The following is a 22761-nucleotide window of genomic DNA, read 5'->3' on the forward strand; positions in this document are numbered from 1 at the left end:
ATCTAAAGGTAAGTTGCAAACAGTAATGTAGAACCTACCTTGTTCACACTCGTCGATATCCTCCGAACAGTCGATTCCCTTGTATCCAGAAGCACAACTGCAAGTGTACGAGCCATTTATGGGACTCGTGTCGCAAATGGCATCGGCGTGACACGGATTGCTGGTGCAGGCGTCGTCCAAGTGGCACAGGAGACCTGAAAACAGAATGGTAAAATCAGTGCTGGTTGCAAATGCTAAACATAACATTTTTTTCTTGTATCTGTCGTTTTGTTCGTGTGTTTATTTGTTGCGAAATTTATCATTAATTAAAATTGTTTATATAGTGTTAATTGTGTTTTAATTAATACTTTTCAGTAAACTATTATCGCGATAATGTTAGTCCGGTTACAATTTTTGTTGTGAAAAGACTTCTTATAAGTAACACTGGTAGAACGTGTATTTGTTCGGATTTTTGCATTTAATCCATCCAATTACTTATTAAATGAATAATAGAACGTTGGCAATAGAAGGAATTCGCTAATTAATACTCGGGCAATAAAGCGAGTATTACCATAACGTGTTCGTAATAACAGTGGATTTATTCTTGTCTTTAGAAATAATAAGCAGAACTTAATAGACCAAAAATAAGATCGTTCCGAGTTAATTATTCTATCTAAATGGAGCACAGGATATTGTTCATTTGTAAATTGTAGATAAGACATGTGTTGTTTTATATTAATTAATGCTATGAAATAGTCTTGGGAGCGCGATTTATAGTACGAAAGAGTAAGAGATCGTATCAGAAAAACGGGTTTTTATAAATTTAATAAGTGTAATTATGAAGAAACATGCTTGCATTTCTTTAAGTTGGCTCTAATTACTGATTTGCATAACCTGAAAGCCAGTCAAAACACATAAGTAATATCGTGAACGATATAAATATAATTTAATCGTGGAAATTGAACGATGCGTTCGATGCCTCTCGAACTGGGTGTGATAAAAAAATTCCAAACAAGATCTTGTGATGCGTACGGTGATATCACTCAGCTAAGCATGATTGCTCGTTAGGAAACCGCCGTGGTTATCCATCAAAGAAAGTAACTGGTTATTAGATGTTTATTTTAATCCAATTATCACTTTTTCCAAAAATGCGACCAACAATTTTATTGAATTAATCAAGATGTGAGGAACAGTTATGTAGAAATGGGAGACAGTTTATGTACAAATGTTGGGAAATGTGTAACAATGTGACATTCCCAATTCACACGCGAATACTCGAAATACTTTTGTGATATCGTCGTTAAATTTATGATACACTTTTTGTTGCTGTAATTACACTGAACATCTTAATTTTTTTAGCGTTTATTCTTAATTTTAAACATAGTAATTGAGAAGCAAATACAAAAATATCAATTTTTTCCAGTTTATTTTTGATATAGCAATTAATAGTTATTATATAAATATAATTTATGATGATGATGATGATGATGATGATATGATGCTGTAAGTACATCTAAAATCTTCATTATCTCAATTTTATTTCTATAAATCTTAACAGAGTAATTAGATAAAAAGTAATATGATCATTCAAAAACCACTCAAGACCCAATTTATAATAAAATAGAAAACTAAGAAATGTAATTAATTTATGATAATATGTCATTAAATTGGTGATACAAATTATGATGTTGTAAACGCATAGAGAATGTAAAATTTTATTTTAAATTTTAACATGGTAATTGGATATTAATCACATAAAATGTAATATATTCATTGCAAAACACATTAAGTCATGTTTTCAATCAGAATTGAAAACTAAAAGTGTCTAAACAACTAAATAAAGTGACTTTCATTGCGTTTTTATTAATCGTTACCTTAGTAAGTCATTCACCGATTACGAAAAGAAAATTTGGGAGAACTTGGGGTAATTTTCGATTTCAGTTCGGACACAAAATGCTACTTGTTCGGCATTCGAAAATGGCAAGAGTCGAAATCGGCCTACATCGGCTTATATGCACTAAAATTAACCATACAATTCTATGTAATTAAAATTGTTCGGGGTTACCGAAGTTCACCGCTTTCGTTACACTTGGCGTATCATTAAAGGAGGCCGATTTAACGACTTTTTAATTATATAAATCTCGGGTCTCGATTAATTGTTGGCTGTCATACCGGGACGGACACCGTACACCGCACGCCCGCGTCCATTTTTCACGTTGACGCCGCGGAATTCGCTGAACGAAACCCATTTTTGGGTCTCTGCCACAGTGGAACCATAAATTGTGTTGGTCAAATCGATACATCTTAGAGTTTACTCTTTTTCATGAAAAGAAACTTGATGTCTTGTACTAAAAAATGGGAGCTACGAGTCAATTTTCATATTCAATAGATCCAATTAGTTTTTTAGATGATCTTTCTGAAATGCGCCGTTTGATAACACAAACAGAGTGATGGTTCGCGATTAGCGCTCATTAAGGCATATCGGAACCGGCGAGCTTGCGTTATGCATCAAGAAAGAAATTGTTGTTGTAATCTTGGCCGCAACAAAAGGCGGGTGTTTTTGCATTTTCTCATTATACACGTAGGGCATTTTGTTATTATGCTGTTGTGATGGAATCCATGCCGTTTTTTTTTCCTTTTACGAAGATAATTGTCTCATCAGTATGCATGTAATAGATTAATTCAGCTGGCAAATTGCTTGCTTATTTTACGAGAGGCTAGTGGATGGGCGCATATTAGCTCTTGGTGTGCATATGTCTCTTTGATGGACTGAAGCGGTTTTTGTTCTTTTACGGTTCACGTTCTTCGCAATGAGTTGTGTTCTGTGATTTAAAACGCGGTTTTGGATATAAAATAATTAATTAACATTTGGGCGAGTCAACTGGTTTTCAATTAGAGGAGCCTAACGAAGCGTTCTAGAAAATTTAAAAATTGCACGGTTCAACTTTCGCTCCGAAACGTATTCATCAACGCGGATAAGCTGGATGTGAAGAAAATAATTCATTTGGACATTAGCAACGGTAATCCATTAGGTGAGGTATGTAAAATAATATTAATGGGGTCTTGAATGTCCAAAAGAATGTTTAGTGTTGAAATCTAATTAATTTGTGTTTATTTATTTGAAAGAAATGTGTAATTATGTTTCAATTTGGATTTGAATGTTATTACTTTCAGTACAGTGTCAGGAAAAACATTTTGGGATGTACTTACACCCTATATATTCAAATAATTCAGCTAGATCCGTTTAGAGTCTAGACGAATTGAACAAGTGTCTTAAAGACTGTTTTGATTTCTAAATTTAATTAGTTTACATTTATATGAATTTTGAAAAATGAACAATTATGTTTCAAATAAATAATTCCTAATTATTTAAAAGTAAGTAAGTCTGGATTCTGTGTTTCACAAAGAAATGTTGTTATTATTATACTTCTAGTTGTCTGTCATACCGGATCAGACACATTTTTTGAGGGAGAACAATTTGAACCAGTGTCTTAAAGAATGTCTGGTGCCAAAATTTATTTAGTTCGAATTTATTAACTTAAAAAAATGGACAATTATCTTTCAATAAAATATTTTCTCGATTGAATTTTGCGTTTCATAAAAGAATGTTACTGAATGTTGTTGTTGGCACTTCGAACGCAGTGACAGAAAAAAAGTTTTGGGATGTACATCCCATATAATCAAATAATTCAGCAAGAAGCAATCTCGTATTCTAAATAAGGTGATTTAAATATCGAGTGTCGATGTTCTGAACAAGTTGCCAGTTGTTTCCTTTCTCTCCACTCGGTCCGATGGAGTGTTAACAGAGAATACAAGCTGGTCACCACACCTACCTCCACCGATTCAAAACACCATAACATAAATTCAAAAGCGAACACGAACAAACAATACGACCGCATTGACATATTAATGTGTGTTCAATCAAATACACAAGGAATATCTCCATTTTGCATCGTGCCCATCTAAGCGCACACACACACATCCGATGCATTATCCAAGATACCGACTTTTTCAGGCTAATTTAACCGACAGGTCAATCTCGACCGCGAGATTTTAAAGATAATGGTGCTTTATTACGGGCACGTTGAAAGCTGAATAAGAACGAACTGGCCCACGGAAAAAATGCCATAAAGAACATTTCAATACGTGAACGTTGAAAGATGTCGTCGAGCCTTAAATCAGTACCATTGTAAGTGTACGTGTACCAATTTGCTCTTACCTGTTTTTCCAGGGGTGCATTTGCAGTAGAAGCTTCCGACCCTGTCGATGCACGTCGCCCCGTTGAAGCAGGCGGCGTCGGCGCAATCGTTGATGTTGATGGAACAATCCGGACCGGTCCAGCCGTTCACGCATATGCAGGAGTAGCCGCCCACGCTGTTCGTGCAAGTGGCCCCGTTCTGGCAAACGGACGGACGTTGGGAACACTCGTCCACGTCCTGCTCGCAGAACCGACCCATGTACGTCGACGGACATAGGCAGGTGTAGTTGTTGATGCCGTCCACGCAAGTCGCCCCATTCTGGCACTGGTGGCCCGGGCAGTCGTTGATGTTTTCCTCGCAGTTCTGTCCGCGGAATCCTGAAAAGAAAATATCAATTGAATTAGTTAGCTGTATTAGTCAATTGCTAAAGACAAGTAACTTAGGTAAGACTACTAGGAGTACAATTAGAGTACATTGTTTTTCTTGGAAGGTCATCCGGCAGGTTAAAGCGTTCAATTAGCGCAGTATCCGAGAGTAATTGCGGCGTTGCTCTTGTTAAAACTTTATTATCCGTTTAAAGCAATTTTTAATACCGCTGAGTTCAGTGGGCCAAAGATCGGAACGGGGCGTCAGCCTTCGTAGCTGAAGAAGGCAGAGGGAGTGTGTGTGTGTTTGTATGGAGGGCTGGAGAGAGAGGGGCCGCAACATCTGGAGCGGATCGGCGCGTTTTTCCCACGGTCGTCGTATCGGGCCGGAGGAGCACCGGCCCACGCCGATCTATCGCGCTCCTCGCTCACTCTGCACTGTCGGCTTATCGGCCTCCTTCCTCCACGTCCTCGGACTCGGAGATTACGGTCGCTGGGATGCTGCGGTTTCCGCACTTCCTGTCCGAGGGAAATTCGATAGACGCGGCCAAGGCACCCGAAATGATTGTCGAGAATTTAAAACTGCTCCTCTATACTATTGTTATTATTAAGATTTAGATTAGTTGCTTGTCTTATCAACAGCGTGTTCATAACCAGGTTTATGGCATGTCAACAAAATTGTTTTGCTGACAATCATGGAAGTTAGATAAGCTTTTTCTGAATCATTATTTATTTTCAATATTATCTTAATTGCGTTTACAGTGTGCTTTTCACATAAGATTAATTATCAGTTCCTGGACATTCTCTTCTTGTTGCAATTGCTTTGGAGGGTTGAAATTCGTGATTGGATAAATGAGTGGCTGCTCTAATTTCGCAGATGTGGAAATACGTCGGTAATTACCATACAATACTGTCGGTGCCCTCGAGTACCACAGAAATGGATAGATTAAATCAATTATATGCCGCATTTCCTAACTGCTCGAGCCCAACCACTTAAAAGAGTACGGGGATCACGAGTCGTGAGAAGACCATAAACGAAAACATTTACTATTATTTCATAGTCTAATTTGTTAAAAAATATGATTTGTACCTTAGCATTTTGAAATAACGGAGCCGATTTTAAAACAATGCATCCATCTATTCCTTTATCACGGCTCATTTTTAAACAATTTAAATTCCATCATAATTAAGATCAAGATTTTATAATTGATTATTGTTCCGATCGAAACGTTTAGCCGTTTACAGTGCAACAGTATGAAGTAAGGATTACACAATACGAATAGATGAGGAGATACGGCTATTTTGGTTCGTGTACCAGTCACAAGGTCATGTAACGTGTCTTTACTAGAATTCCCAAGAAAAACTATGTGTCATCGTCCATGTATTATTGTATTTTACAAAATTATAAGGTGCGTGGCTTATAAAGTGTCTTAACTTCCACCTAAGATAGCTGTAAAATAATGTAACTTATTTATAATGATTAATATACACACACACATAAAATAAAAAATATTATATGGCAAAATGTTGAAAGCTGAAAAACGTTAAGAACTTAAATATGTTTTATCGTGACCATACCGTAACCTCGAACTAAATTCTGATTGATTCGATCCTTTTCGCTTGAGAACCGATAAATTGCACGCGTTATTGACAATGCAAGTTCACAAACGCAAAAATAAAGTAAAATAAGCGCCACAGGACATGCACACATGCCGTTTGTTATTGGCCAAGGGGATTTATTTCAGCAGTGGTACACGCCAGCGTGATAAATTCCTCTGCGAGAGTAATATCCGAACGTTTAACAAAATGGTAATGTCTATGTAAATCCTGAAATATTTAATGCATATCTCGGATTATTTCGTGTCCGGTAGATTAGAACGCGTGAATGTTTATTCAAACGACCGGGGCAATTTATACGATTGAAATTTATAAATACGTAAATATCATCTGCATAAGCATAATAGAAATCTCCACAGTTGATTGGACCTCGTGCTTGCTAAAATCACGGGGAAAGTGCCATAAAATCACGAAATATGATCTAATATTGTGGCACAAACAACTTCCTCATGTCGGTCCTGTGTGTAAGTCGATACAAATTGTTGTTGCGAATTGCGAAACTCCTAAAATCAGTTCTCACACTGCAACCAGTTCATTAGTTTTCCAAGAACAATACGATAAGTTTATGCAAACGTTTATAAGTCGGGAGAGAGACGCGGTTTCGTTAGCGGCAACGCAAGACTTATCGAGACCCAGGTTTATTATAATATAAAGTAATATAATAATTAAGTCTGCGATTATTCAAATTATAATAACAATGGTCTAGTGCTCTGTGAACAGCGCCTTCTCAACGTTCATTTACAATCAGTATTGAGTTGCATTTTAATAATTGCAGTTTTAATTATTTTTCCCATGGAAAAAATACTAATTAATATGTAGGTAGGCAACATTAATCACTATTATGAAAGGAAATTATTAAATTACTACATGAATTTATTTACAAAAATTATTTCGCTTTCAGTGAACGTAATTTTTCACATTATGCGGTAACGATATTGATATAACAATTTTCTGTAATTTTTCGATTGTATCTAAAAAATCTTTCGGTGGTGTCCATATACATTATATGTTAATGTTTTTTCACAACTTAAACATTCAAATTCAAGTTAAGTATTAAAAAATATTAAAAAAAAAATAAGAAACTATTGGTTTATTTTCAACCTAATGTGTGTTCCTAGTAAGAAGATATTACTGATGGTATGAACAATAATTTTTAGAATTAACTAATTTGAAAAGTTAAAAACTAAAAATATACTTTTTACCATAAGAAATTGTTGGATTATTTATAATATACGAAGTATTCCAAGTAACGAAAGATGGTATGAACAATAATTTTTAAATGAATTTAATTTGAGAAGAATAACTTAGTTCTTAACTAATTATTATAATTATTGATACATCGTAGTGAAAAACACATATTATAAATATTTTTTCACACCTTGAACAATTAAAATTCAAATTGAGTATACCAAACATTAAAAACTAAAAATATATTTTTATCACAAGAATATGTTGTTATTTACAATATATAGTGCGTTCTAAGCAAGAAGTAACAAAAGATGGTATAAACAATAATTTTTCGAAGGAATTTTATATTCATTTTCAGTATATTCACCAGATACTGGTTCTTTCAAATGCTGGCAATGTTTAAAAATATTTTTTCACACCTTAAATAGTTCAAATCTAAATTAAGTATTAAAAAAATATTATAAACTTAAAATATATATTTTTTACCACAAGAAATTGTTGTGTTATTTACAACATGTAAAAATTAATAATTTTTCGAATCAATTTAATTTTAGAAGTATAATTTAATGAACTAATTATCATAATGTGAAATTAGTGGCACTTGAAATGCTGACACAATGTAGTGAAATATATATAAATAAATATTTTTCACGCTTACTCCAAATTGAATATTAAAATATATTAAAAACTAAATATATACTTTGAAGGTTGACAATAATTTTCTAACGCAAGGAATTGTGTGTTATTTACAACTTAACTTCGCTTTTAGTAAAGGTAATTTTTCACATTAGGCAGTAGACAATTACATATTATAATTTGCATCTTCACAAAAAATCTTCAGGAATGGTGTGCAGCTGCAAACCGAAAATGGTAAAATAAAACATGCAATTTTAATAATGACGCGAAACTTGTCAAAAAGTGCTTTTAATGAGTTTAATTTGTGAAGTGTAATTTAGATCATTATTTACGTAGGTATCACCGCTATCTCTGGGAGAACGGCCGAGAGTTATCGTTTCAATCAGGACCCCGAAAAACGAGTTTGCGACTCCGGAACACATTTTAATTGAACTGAATAAATTGCCAGAACATTTTCCGAAAACAGTAATTTATGTAACAAAACAAGTAAACGCACCGATTTCATAAGACCTGGCGAATTAAAACATTTTTGTTGTTCCATTAAAGTGGAGGCAATGGGAAAAAATATTTCGGAATCTGCGCCCATAACCTTGTCGAATTATTCACATTTCAACGGTCAACAGTTTGAGTTTGGTGAGTGACGATTCTTCCGAGTGCTGCACTTATTCCAGTACGCCATCTGGATGCATTAATCTCCGTAATTAAACGCATTTACTATGGAAATGCATCATCAATAATGAGTCTTTCGAATCGTACGAGGAACCCGTTTCCAATAAACAATAATAAATGACGCGAGCCGCATTTATGCGGCAAAAGGGGAACACTAACAACTAATCACGGAAACGGTAGCCAGACATTCGCGGTTGATAAATATTAGCGCCTAATTGAAAACGTTACGTAACTGACGGTGCATTTTAAAAGGACGCCGTATCCCGCGGATGCGGGTCCCCGGGACCCGGCCACGATTTACGGCCGCGTCCCATGAAGATGATCGTATTTACACCGTCGTACACGCGAATCTAGCAGAGTTATGTGCACCAAGCGGGGCCGCGTCCATAATGAATCGCATTGGTGGAATGCCGTGTTGTGGTGCGCGGGAACCACCCGGGGACAGCACGCTCCGGACACGGTCGTTGAGTAACGGCCCAGCCCCTCTGGTTTCTTTCTTTCTTTTCCATCGTTTCGTTGTTCTCTCCGTTCGATCGGTCTCCTTCATCGGCACATCCTTTTACTACGCTACGTGCCCTCCGGGTCAATTGCTAGATGGCTTCCACGACATGTTACCAAAGTGGGGTTGCACCGGATCGAGTATTTAACTGAATACCCGAATATGTGCAAATATAATCAGAAAGAAGCTAGTGCGGCCAAAATTTTTGGATTGGATCCCTCAAATCCTGCATTCCTAAGCCAAACCGTCATGTGAACGACGACAAAAAACGTCAAGTGTGGGCATCGATATGCTGTTGAACCTGTCCACTTGACGGTCCTCTGTTTATTTACATGTCCATGTGCACAATGTGCCGGTGGGGAAGTAATGAGATTCAAGTGCCGCGTTCCATCGCACATACAGGCGTCTGCACCCCTCGTAAATTGCTTTCCCAGACGCGGCCCGACGGCATAAATAAATGGTTAGTGGGTGGGTGGTGTCGCACGGAAAGTAAGCAGAAAGACACACGTGGTACTCGTCTGTCGGCGCAACAAGTGGCTCCTGCTGGGCCGACTGGAGTGGCGCTCGCGTTCGGCGAGTGCCCGTGAAATTTTCACGAGAACTTCCACGTTGACAGTGCGGAGATTAATGAACTGATGCGGCAATTACGCGGCGAACTGTATGGGGAAAACCGATTGAATTATTGGCGAATGATGGAGCAACGGTAGACAATTCGTGTCGTCGCAGTTTCCGCGGCATATGTCGGTTTGTATGGACGTGTCATAGTTCTGTTTTTGAAATGAATGGGCATATTGTTGTTGGCGTATGTTGACGTTTGTCTGTAGGAGCGCCGATTCTCGTGTTTCCTCGAGAAGCACGCAAGTAACGTCCATTGTGGTCGGGCCGAGCTAGGAAATATTTTATTGCCCTACAAGGAATTTACGATGTATAATTCAGGCTTCGGGTTTATTGAGCTCGGAATTGTTCACATGTGGATTAAAAATGTTCTGTTACAACGTGTGTTATAATAAAATCTACATGGAAATCATTTTGATTTAATGACGAACATAAATATGTAAAAGATTAATATATTATTTAAGGTACAAATTGAATACTAAGAGACACCAAAAAGATACTTTTCAAATTTGAAAAACTGATGTATTCCATAAATTAATTGAGTTTTGAGTACAAATTAATTGAGAAAAAAAGACATTTATGTTAATCATTTAGGTTAATTTTGAATATTCAAAATTAAAAAAGATAATGGCATTAATTAATATATTCGTCTGATAGAAGATTTGTGTTTCTCAAACATTATTATTAGTATGACCGGGATTTATGAATTTATCAGATCTCTAGAGCTTTTTATGTGTATAATTCAATTAGTACAGTAAATAAATTTGAATGAAAAATAAATGTCTCTTAGATAAAACTCAAATGTCCCGTTAACAAATAATTAAACCGCATTTAAATGCTCGTTAATCCAGTTTATCTTATGCTAAAACGGCTACGATTTATTGAAATAACTTGGGCTCAATCTAGCGATTTGATAATCACCAGGCAGTTAAACCACTAATTCTTCGATGATAAAAGAACAAGACTTCGTATAAACTCCCACAAATACCATTTTAAAAAAACATTAACGCCAGCCTTAAGATGTCTTTAAACATAACAGTTTTATGTTAATTTGAATATCAAGATCTTATCTTGTCACTGGCGGAGATACGTTCTAGCTTTTATTCGATTTTTATTGGTTTATTCAAAGTACTTCGAACAATTTAAAGCCAAAAATCGCCTGCGGCCAAGTTCGCAGTTAAAAACGATAAGACAAGATCGTTAACGCATTACTCGGAAATATGACAAAAAAAGGCCCCATTATAACTCATTTTCATTTAAAATCGACGACAAAAACAACCCCAACACGCAATTTGTCGTCCCATCACTTATAAAACCGTCTCCGATTTTTCATATGCGTAATCGTCGGCCGTTCCGATCATTGCGACAATAATTATTCCACTTTTCAGCGTTGGTAAATTATCATTCAGAACGCTAATTTGATATTAACAAGCCGACCGAGTATAAATTACTTCGCGAACCTGCTCCACCATCGGCTTTTTGATTCGGACGCGTAAAACCGGCGATGGAATTTCGATGCGAGCTTGAGTTCCCATGTATACGCCCGAGGGTGCGTCGGAGTCAACACGCAGCCGTCACTGTGTTATTATTGTTATTAATATTTATACATAATTTGTTTTAGAATAAATACGGCTGTGTGGTTTATATTAAAATAAATATAAAAATTTGGAGTTGGTTGATATTTAATAATTATTTTGGTAAATTAATTACAGACATACAATTTGACCAGACAAAAATTCGGTGCGAGTCAAAATTGTTTCAAATTCGAATTTTGTTTAAGAATCATGTGAAGAAAACATTAATAAACATATCCAGATGAGTTCAACGATGACTTGCCCCTGACAGGTATAACACAACAACATAAAAAATAAAAATAAATATTATTTGTGTTAGTGTTTACGTAGTTATAAATAAAATAATTTTATAATGCATATGCTTTGTGTTATTTATTCACATACATAAATTTATTATTCCCCTTATTAAAAATTAATATTTTTTAATAAATAAGGAGACAGATAAAAATATTATTATTATTTGTGCCCATAAAATTATAGTTTTTATATTATTTACAAATATATATATTTTTTAATTTATTCAAATATTTTTATTGGTACTTTTGTTATTTTTACAAATGGTTATTGTTATTTTTTATCATTAAAAATTAATATTTTTATCAAAAATAAATTAGGAGATAAAAATAATTATTATTTGTGCGTTTCTTTTGATATAAAATATATTTATATTGATACTTTGGTTTATTTCTTTGGATGCATAATTTTATCATTTCCTCTTTTAGAAAAATAATATTAATATTTTTATCAAAAATAAATTAGGAGATAAGAATAATTATTAATTGTGCTTAATTGATAGTTTGGGTTATTTCTTTGGATGCATTATTTTATCATTTTCCCTTTTAAAAAATTATTATTTAAAAAAAAATGAATTATAAGAATGATAAAAACAATCATTTTTCATTTGTACCCCATGAAGTGATTATTTTTATATTAGATATTTAGAAATTCAAAACATTATTTTCACATGTAAAATTTCATAATTTCTCTTTATTAGAAGATATTTTCTTCAAAAATGAATTAGAAAAATTTAATAATTACAAAAAAATATAAAAATAATTATTTTTTGTTTGTACCTCGTGAAGGTATTATTTTTATAAAATTTAGAATTTTTTTTTAATTTTTGTATTGGTACAGATAATTAATTATTTATTCTTGTTAAACTACTTATATTTGAAAAATATATATAAATATTTTAATATTTTGACGCCTAAAAATTTGAGGATAACCTTGGAAAAAACTGAATACCATGGAAACAATATGCAAAGATTCTCATGCCGGAGGGTGGCGGTGGAGCAGGATCGGGACACCCCGAGGACGATTCGGTGTCGGTGCACGCATCGCCTTCACCGTACGCCCACTCGCCGACGCGGAGATCTGTGAGAACTGCGACCCGAGCCGCGGACACCGTTTATTAACATTAACATATTATCATTAACTTATTCGAAGTGCTCCTCTCGCCATTGTGCCGGGCATAACGAACATCGCCTCGCATCCGACGAACGGACGGTGCTTATTTCACGGCGAAAATTTCAATTGTCGATCCGCGGATCGCTGCCCACCGACGGGTATGGGCATCTCAAGAGAGAAAACGACGCGGACATGTAAAACAAAGAGGCGCTCGCCGCGTACAAATTGTTGCGACGGACAAAACGAAGGTTTGTATTACGTTCGGCTGCAGATACACACGCTCCGGTCGGTGGTAATTCAATGGACATGTCCGCCCGATGGGGAGTTTTACGAATAAGTTTTAGTTAATTATTTTCCTCCGTCATCCGACACCATGCTGCTGGTGCTTATTAAATGTAACTTACCGACCACGGTCCGGCGACTAATTGAATTCAGGAATAGACATTTCTCTATTACACGAAAAATTTTTATGGTTTAACGCCGCATCGCACCGACAAAGCACATGCATAATGTTCAATACGAATGGTCGTCTCTACTCGAATGGTTTAATTGAATTTTGATTCGATATTCAACGTAATCGTTCCGACTCAAGGTTTCGTTGAGGTTTCTTCAATTATACCCTCCTTCCTTGTCTTATGGGCTTCATTATTCCGGCGTTCACATCGACAAACATCGTTGCCTTCGTAAATTGCCCGGTGCGATCGGTTCAAATGTGGCCAGACATCTGAAGGAATGCAATAACCGAAACTACAATGCCGGTGTTTAATTGCTCAATGAAACACACGCAGAAGATTAATGGAGCCGTTGCCTCTAATCGCACATCAAACGAAATTTATTCACTGCGCAGTTATTTATGTAAATAAAATGTATAATACTTTATTGATGCTGATATTATTATAATTTCCACCAAGATAAATTTTATGTTTAAACCGAAACGACTGCTCACATATTAAATATTAATATTTATTAGATGCAAGCAAATTATATTCAATCGAGATAAAGAACGAAAAAGAATAATGATTACTATAATCTTGAATAATCATTTAGCTTTAAATGGATATTTCTTGAGCGCAAAGAAAGTTTCTGTACCATCGAACAATACCGGACAAATGTTATATTATTATTCATTGGATTACGCAAGGGAAACAATTAAACGAAACGAAAACCGTTAGCGAGATTTATGTGTCTGTGGATATTTCTAAATTTCATGCCGTATAATTATCTGTTATTTTATTTTTTATTGGTGTTGTTTAAATTAAATTAACGCTGTCTCATTCACAGGTGTAATTGTGCTGGGTTCACAAACTTTCGATTTTGTCTTTTTGGCCAGGAGATGAGAATTCTTTAGGTAATAACAATATTTAGGTCTTGTGTTCTCATACATAAAATTCTGAAACTTTCTTCCATTTTAATTTAACTGACTAAAAAATAATTAAAAAGTGATTTTTAATTTCTTGTACATTTTTATATAATTAAATACTTTTCATTCGACAAAAATTTGTTTGTAAATAATAAGTTTTTAATGTAATAAATTTGCTCTTATTTATAATAATATTGAGTCGTCATAAAAAAAGTAATGGAAGTTTCTTATAGTTTAACTTATATTTGAATTTAACATAATGAAAAGTTCAATTAAGCAAATATAGAGAAAATAAATAAATAAATAACTGGCCCAAAAAATAAAAATAAACATTTTTATATCGAAAACTTTGAATACTTATCTCTTTTATCAAAATGTCTCATTTTTTTGGTGACAGAAAAAATATTGATGTAATTGATCTCCAAAGTTTAACTCTAAATGCGAGTTTAACATATTGAAAAAACTAATTTCAGTAAATATATTACATAAAAATATTAAAGAATAGATCCAAGAAGTAAATAACCAATATTATTTAATTTATTATAATTTTAAGAGCTTTAAATAAGATAAATTTGTAAATATAATGTATAATTTGTGTAAATTTCTAACAGTTTAAGTGGTGCATCAATTCGGAAATTGCGGGGGTTAATTTGAATAAACCCGATGCCCGTGTGTTCACGTCTCCGGCTAAATTATCGTGTTCATTCGCATGGTTAAGAGGACTGTCGATGACCATCTCTGAATGGGCGCACACGACAATTCCCCAGATGCATACGATAGCGCCCAATTTGAATAACTATGTCCGCGGATCCAGTTATGTCGTGTGTTGTTTATATTCAAATTGTTGTCTTCGATCTGACCCATATTCGTGTGCCCGTGCACTCCTCCCCTTTCGGATAGAAGAGGCAATTGTTTAAATTGCATGTCATTAGAAACGATTCCGGACGATAGATCTCACGTTTTGTGTATGTGGATCGGGTAGATTGCGACCGTCGCATTGCCACGTTGTAATTACGTACGGGCTAATGATAGACATTTTTCAATGATCGTTCTAATAACTCGATGAAAATTGAAATTAGTGAGGGCCATTAGATAATCGCCTCATTTTCTTTCTAATGGTGAACCATACTTTACTGACTCGATCAAATTAAACCAATCAATAAAACCTAAAAAAATGTGAAAATTACTTTAAAAATTGATGTATTAGAACCACTGCTTTAAATTTAACAAAATTTTTGGTAATACACTCCCTAATTTATTATATTTATGTTCAGAAGTAATTTAAGTACTCAATAATTTGAACTTGTGGACAAAAAATATTGATTCCAATTTCCCAATTTGTTACAGATTTATCTCTAGGTTAATTGAGTAATATAAGATTATTAAAAAATAATAATTCAAACTTGTTACCCAAAAAATTTATTAATTTACTTTTAACAAAGTAAGATAAGTACTTAATTAATAATAACTTGTTGCTCAAAAAATGTTTCCAATTTATTTAATTTAATTAAGTAGTAATTTTTATAGTTTCTCCTTAAGTTAACGAAATAATTTAACTACTTAACTTAAAAAATATACAAACTTGATGACTAAAAAATGTTTTCCAATTCTCCATTTTATTTCCAGTTTGTTTCTTTAATATGTAACTTTAAAAAGTTCAAATTGGCGTGCCCAAAAATGTTGATCAATAAATAAGGAATAATCTGAAATAAATATTCAATAAAAGTGGTCAATATTTTTTATAGATAAAAAATATGTGTGCCATAAGAATCAATAAATAAATCAAACCGTCATTATTATATCATAAATTCGGGTCTACATTGTATGATTTTTTGTCCCGGATCATCATCAAACATGTAATTAAAAACGTACCGGTTTTTCGACATCAAACCATTTATGGCTATAATTAACGAGGAATCTTGCATATTTTATACGAAATTCCATTGCAATCTGTCACAGAATGCGGTGAACCTTTACAAATTTGGGTTACTTCAACTTGACGATCAAATAATGATAATATAAATACACATCTTAAATTCATACTGCACGCAACTCGGTAATTAGACAGCAAGACAATTTATAATAAACGTTGTTTACCCGCAAAACCATAATTTAAGCCAGATGTTCGTAAACCAGCACCGAAAATGATTCACATATCATCAGTCAAAGCGAATATGATTAATTATGAAATTAGACCATCAATAAAAATGAGATTAACACTCATTTAACAAACACCTGTGTGTAGTATTGGGTGCCAATTTAAAAATGTTGATGGTGAGATAAATAGTGGAGCAACGCCATAACGCAAAAGCGTTGCATAATGAACGCTCATAAATTTAATCGCGTTCATTACATTATCGCGATCGCTTTCCGTAAATTATATGCCAGACGTGCCATACCGTTGTTCCAACTCCAACTCCTTTTCCCTCCAGATCGTTCCGATTGCGATTAGTTTTAAATGTCACAAATTTACACTTGGCTTTCTACGACTAGAATTTTTTTGTGGGTTTGACCATATTTTGACACAAGGAATGACATCGAATAAATCGGTTTTTTTCGAGCGATATCTCGCGTATATGGACCGAGGATACAAGGAATAATGCCATAGTATTTTATTATCGTCGGCGGTAAACGTAATTGCGATTTATTGTTGCTATAAAAATTATTGATGAGTACTTCTCTTCGTGGCAATAAAATAGTGTCTGAATGGCCAGTTTAAGACAATTTTACATTTGATATTATGACAATATAAACGATAATTTACAATATGGCCACATTAACGGTTATTTGTTCGTATAAATGGCAAAATTTATTGGTTGCCTTTTTATTTTGTTATAGAAAGGCGTGTTGTTACAACATATACTTTTTTTAATTTAATTCAATCCGTTTATTTCGTAGGCAACATAAATAGAGACTTAATGTAATTCATATCCACTAGGAAGAATAATTACAAACCTGAACTTTATATCCATTTCACATTTATCAAAACGCATAAATTAAACACGCTGAGATATTTTAAAAGCTTAATATATGGACCCCGGGACGAAATTGACACGCATCATATTTTACCCCGTCAGAAATTATGGCCGGGGCCTCAACGTGTAGGTAGTAGCCTTTTAAAATTCAAATAATGGTTTTCCTATTGATTTAATAGGTAATTATAATGGCACCTGCATTAATATCGTTTTTACCCAGGACATCGATACTGTGATAAATTTCTTTACTAGAGAAATTTGAAACTCATTAAATACGTATAAACTACGAAATATAGAAAACAACATTTCTTACAAATGTTAACGCCGAATATTTATTCAGCCTTGATCCAATCTGATATTTAATTAGCGATGACGAATGAATTCAATTAAGCAGACAAATTATTAAATATTAATTAGGAATAATCGATATTTTATGCAAACAATTTTAACACGTTCAAGTTATTCGTCAACGAAAATTTTCAACGCCCTTCCTGTGTCGTCCTGTTCAATATTTAATCCTCGGGTCAGGCAGGTCTAAATGCCACAATCGTCATGACAAGCGAAATGTCGTTTGAATACAAAAGGGGAGTGGTGGTGTCTGTTATGAAAGAAAAATATTCATTTCATATCCACGGGATATTTTTTTCATTAAGCTGATTCTTGAGATTAAAGATTTCGATACGATTCCGCACAATATCCTAGAATGATTTTTTACTTCTGTACATTTAATTAATCTATAAAAATCATATTTCATATCACAATGTGGCAGACATTTTTGTGGTTAAGTTTTTTTTTCATTTTGACTTTTGTATTGAAAGAAACTTATAAATTAAATAAAATGTTAAATTGTTAATTGTTAAAATGTTTAATTTATTAAATGAACATGTTGGAAACAACAACGAAAAATAAATGAATATTTTATGGGTGTGTAATAAACGCAGTAATTAGTAATACATACACAATAATTACTAACAATACATGACAATTATTATCAATTTAACATTTAACTTTTTATACTTAAACATATAAATGCTTAATAAAATAATATCTTATTAAATAATAACGACAAGTCGAAAAATCCAAAGCCATAAACCCACCCAAATGGTTGCCACAGCATCAATTAACGAAACGAATGAGCAAAGGAATAATGTACGACAAAAGTGGGATCGGAACAGAATATGCAAAACGACTCTACATATCATTTCGACTGGAATTGATGCAGTTCGAACATGCAAACTTGTTGCCGTCGACGAGAGAATGAGGTTGTGGCAAAACAAGATCATTTAAATTACCGGTCGCACAATCTGTAATTTTCATAGTCTGTGTCACATGTGTTTTCCCTCTAAAATGTTCGTTAATTGTCTGTCTGGCTCGCAAATTATTTGATGTTTGTACGATTTAATGTGGCGTTCCATGAGATCATCCGACATATGTCCATATTTCTTGTTTAAAATAATTGTTACGCAATTAACAACTTTGAATGTTTTTCTTACAGTACAATTTGCCATTGTACTAATACAGCACTTAATTTATTATATAGAATGGCCACTAATGGTCGGGTCATTTAGGCTGGTTTTAAACATTAACAAACTACAAACGGTTTATTGTTTTATTATTCTATGTGGGATACCTATTTGGGAAATCCAAAAAAAAATATCAAAATGTCCATATTGATACTGATAAAGAATAGGTAAAAATTGGTCCTGGATTATAGATTTTATCAATTAGATATTTTAAAACAAATTCTGAACATTTTGTTTTTAGAATGACATCTTAATCCAGTATGATTTCGATACAATTGATAATCATAGTCCAGACGATTTAATATGCAAGAATGGACGTTGTCGGAACCCATTTTGGATATTGTCAATTCGGCAGTAATTGAAGACATTATAAATGATCAATACCAGTCATAACAATGTAATGTTCGTCAAATTCAAACCTCAAAGATTTCTATTGTCTATTTTATTTCGTTTTTATCGAACATAAAAGAATAACCACAATCATACATAATATTTGACTTGTACTCGTGGAGAATTTTAATTCGGAGTGCCACTTTAACGCCGACAGCACGGCATTCAATTGTCAATTCATTTAAACGCTTCAAATTATAGGTTGAGTCTAGTTAGTTTTCATATACGTACTTCATCCAAACATTTCTTTGTAATACTTCAAGTGTGTATGTGTGGCTGGCATTCATGCACCGTCAAGAAATAATTGTGTATCAGACATCTATAATAATAATATACGTTATTTATCGATGATATAATATGCATACTAATTTAATGACCACATCCTTGGTTTTTTAGATTCTGTGGAAACGGGTCTGTTGATAATATTGATGTTTGACGTAATTCTAATTAATTTTTTTACCACACAATCCGCCTGATTAATCGCCTGATGAGCTGACACCGTAAACTCCGTTTTCTTATTGTGGGGTAATGGGATCCATGGTGGTTTAAGTGTTACGGAATTAATATTTATTTATAGGATTACACGAATTCCAATTATGGCGACGGTGATTGAATGATGTAGTCGGAAATCAAAACGTCGATAGGTGCATCTAATACAAATTGCAAGGGAGTGGTCGAACGGCGAGAAACGCAGTGTAAGTGTTTACTGCAAATTTATTAATTTTCGGCTTCGTTACGTCATGAAAGTTGGTTCTGCTGAAAATGGTCAGGTCGAAGATTATTTACTTTAAATTTTTCTTTTTATTTTAATTTCAATTTTTTGAAATAAACTTTCTAATATTAATATTTTATTTCATTTTTTAGTTTAATTTGTTTTAATTTATTAATTTTTTTTTCATTCAAAATCAAGATGTTTTTTAAGTTGATTCGAATGGGACCTGGGACCATTTTATATATAAGCACCTTTCCCACAGGAAAAAGGCTTGAATTTGACAAATATTATATTGTTATGACTAGTATTGATAATTTGAAAATAATTTGTTTTAATATCTATATGAGAATATTCAAAATAAGTTTCGAAAACGTCCATTTATATCTATTAAATCATCAGAAAGATAAACTGAGACCTAAACCGTTTTCAAGAACTAACATAAACAGGAAGAACTTGGATCTAAATTGCCACTCAAAAATAATATGTTGAAAGTTTATTTCAAAATATTTGTGTTAGTTGAGATAAAAACCTAGGACCAATTTCAATTTTTTTTCTATGAATGCTTCGTACAAACAATAAGAATCTAAACAATTACTTTTAAACTGTACCCAACCATTTTCAAGAACTGACCATAAACAGGAAGGGCTTGGATTTAGATTGCCACTCAAAAATATGTTGAGAAATATCTGGTTGGTTCAGATAAAGTCTAGGATTAATTTTAATTTTTATTTAACTTAAAGATATCTATCTATATCTAAGGATCTTTCCCACAGTTAGCAAAAAAAAATTGTACAGATGTTGTTTATTGTACAGATAAGTTGACACAGATGTATTTCGCGAAATTTAAAATGCCCACAATATTTGTTTTCAGATTGTATTTCAATTTGGCAATAAAAAAGACCACATGCACACAAAATGGAATTGTGAAACAAAGAAATTATTTTTGTGAACATAAATCGTCGTTGTTTACAATAGCTAGTAAACATCAACTGCATAATATCTAACTGTTCATATCAACTATTTTAGGAATTTAAAGTCATTAGCCCACGCACAATAATTAAAACGGCAAATACATGAAAACCAACAATTAGCACATCATTTTTTACATATCGACCGCAAGTAAGTGCATCAGTAACATGTCCCATCACATTTTCATAATCCCCGCACAAACCTAATTAAGAAATTTTTCGTCCCGTCCGTGTTCTAGCCCAATAAAACCGATATTTATTAAATATAAACGTCGCATTTATGCGTTCCCTTCCACAGAAGTTATGTCGGGAATTAAAACGATCGTCGCAATTAATACAGAACCAGAATCCGCGGGGGAATTAAATGCGATCGAATAAAGACGTTTTACGTCCGTAAGCCGAGGACGATAAACGATTTTGGCGAACGGCATCGTCCGGTGTTCATGTGTTTTATGCAAAGTTAATTGCAATTTTAAGATTCTCAAAAAAACTTACCGCTCGGACAATCGCAGGTGTAGGAGTGTTTGTCCCTTTGACGGCACTGGCCGCCGTTCAAACAGGGGCTGGGGTCGCATGGTATGTACGCGCTTTCGCAGTTCTGCCCCGTGTAACCCTCCTCGCAGTTACATCTGGAAAAAAAAATAATACCGTAAGTAACTAGTGGCAATAAATTTTATTACAATGTAATGCACTGGCGTGTGTAATTAGTAAGTATCATACCGCTACCTTAAGAATTATTGAGAAACATTAACTGTCATTAATGCAGTTTTACAATAATTAATTTGCGACACTGTTTATTTATAATTGATTGATACGAATTATAATAAAAAAATATTGTCAGATCCGGTTCAATTATTCATATAAAAGGCATAATTCCGTTTGAGAAAAAATCTCCTTCAATAAAACGGCCTTGCCTAGGGCCTTTGCTTTTATGTAATACACAAAGGACAAATGATAAATGCAATAAATAATAACGCAACAGTTCGCATAGTAATTATGTATATTTGCTTTGAATAATGCAGAAAAGTCATGTGCAGTGGAACAACTATAATTAATATTTTACATCTGGGATGCCACAATGGTGGGCACAAAGCCAGGGGACACACATAATCGTACGTAAGTAAACTAAGGAAGTTAATTAAGCACAAGAATGACAATGACCAAGTAAACTTAATAATATTATATAATTTATTTGAATACATTTTTAAATTGTTTTTTTATTTGTATATGATATATTATTTGAATATTTTTTACATTTTTTTGGCTTGAAAATGGTGTTATTCAAATTTTATAATCTAGAAAATTTGTTCTATTAGTTCAAAAATCATGTGAGAACAGCAGAAACATCATGTACTCGTAATGCGCTAGGAAAACAAGATAAATTATCAATGTATTTAAGAAGAACGTTAAGGTCATCCTGGAGAAGCCTACTCAAACATTATCTTCTGCAAAATCCTCTTGCAACTTGTTATTAAAATTCACCATTAGGAAGAGACCTCTTATTTATAATAATGTTACATGTAATGAAAAATGGGTTGATTATGACAATCCTGGCCCTTCTGGACACTAGATTAAGGCAGATAAACCTGGTGGAATAGTATCTAAAAGAGTTCTTTTTAATCCAAAAGCATTTTGGTGACTGTATGTAAGATGGACTAAGCTTTTATTTTTATACCTCGACTACTCATCAATAGGCGAAAGAGATCAATGAAAAACTTTTTTAGACGGATTTTTTTAGTCAACAAAAAAGGTATTCTACTTTATCATGACAACGCAAGACCACATGTCGCATTAGAGTCTGAAAGGAAGCTTTAAAATATTACATGGGAAATTCTATGGTCCAGATATTTTTATATATATATTCTATGGTATCCATCATATGGTCCAGATATTTCTCCATGTCACTATTATTTATTTTTATGTAATTGTCTAATTGTTTACGTAATGAACGGTTTAATTCTGAAGAAGAGGTCAAAACGAAAGTTGATCTTCGGTTCGAAGAACACACAATTTTTTTCGTATGGCTTTTAAAATGTTGATTATAATAGTAATTATTTTAAAGTTAAACGGGTGCCTAATATTGTG

The 22761-nt window shown here is 33.5% G+C and overlaps 1 protein-coding gene across 2 annotated transcripts in view; it reads right to left on the reverse strand.

Annotated features, from left to right (window-relative positions):
- The window catches only part of LOC109595403 (neurogenic locus Notch protein), a 98548-nt gene that overhangs the window by 18734 nt on the left and 57053 nt on the right, over positions 1–22761 (reverse strand). For both annotated transcript variants that reach the window (XM_049964048.1, XM_049964047.1), the window contains exons 5-7: positions 21172–21305; positions 4199–4555; positions 39–194 (exon numbers count right to left, since the gene is read on the reverse strand). In XM_049964048.1, the coding sequence (XP_049820005.1) occupies positions 39–194; positions 4199–4555; positions 21172–21305 (647 nt within the window). The remainder of the gene's footprint in view (positions 1–38; positions 195–4198; positions 4556–21171; positions 21306–22761) is intronic.

The sequence above is a fragment of the Aethina tumida genome, chromosome 3 (assembly GCF_024364675.1).
Source record: "Aethina tumida isolate Nest 87 chromosome 3, icAetTumi1.1, whole genome shotgun sequence".
NCBI lineage: Eukaryota > Metazoa > Arthropoda > Insecta > Coleoptera > Nitidulidae > Aethina > Aethina tumida.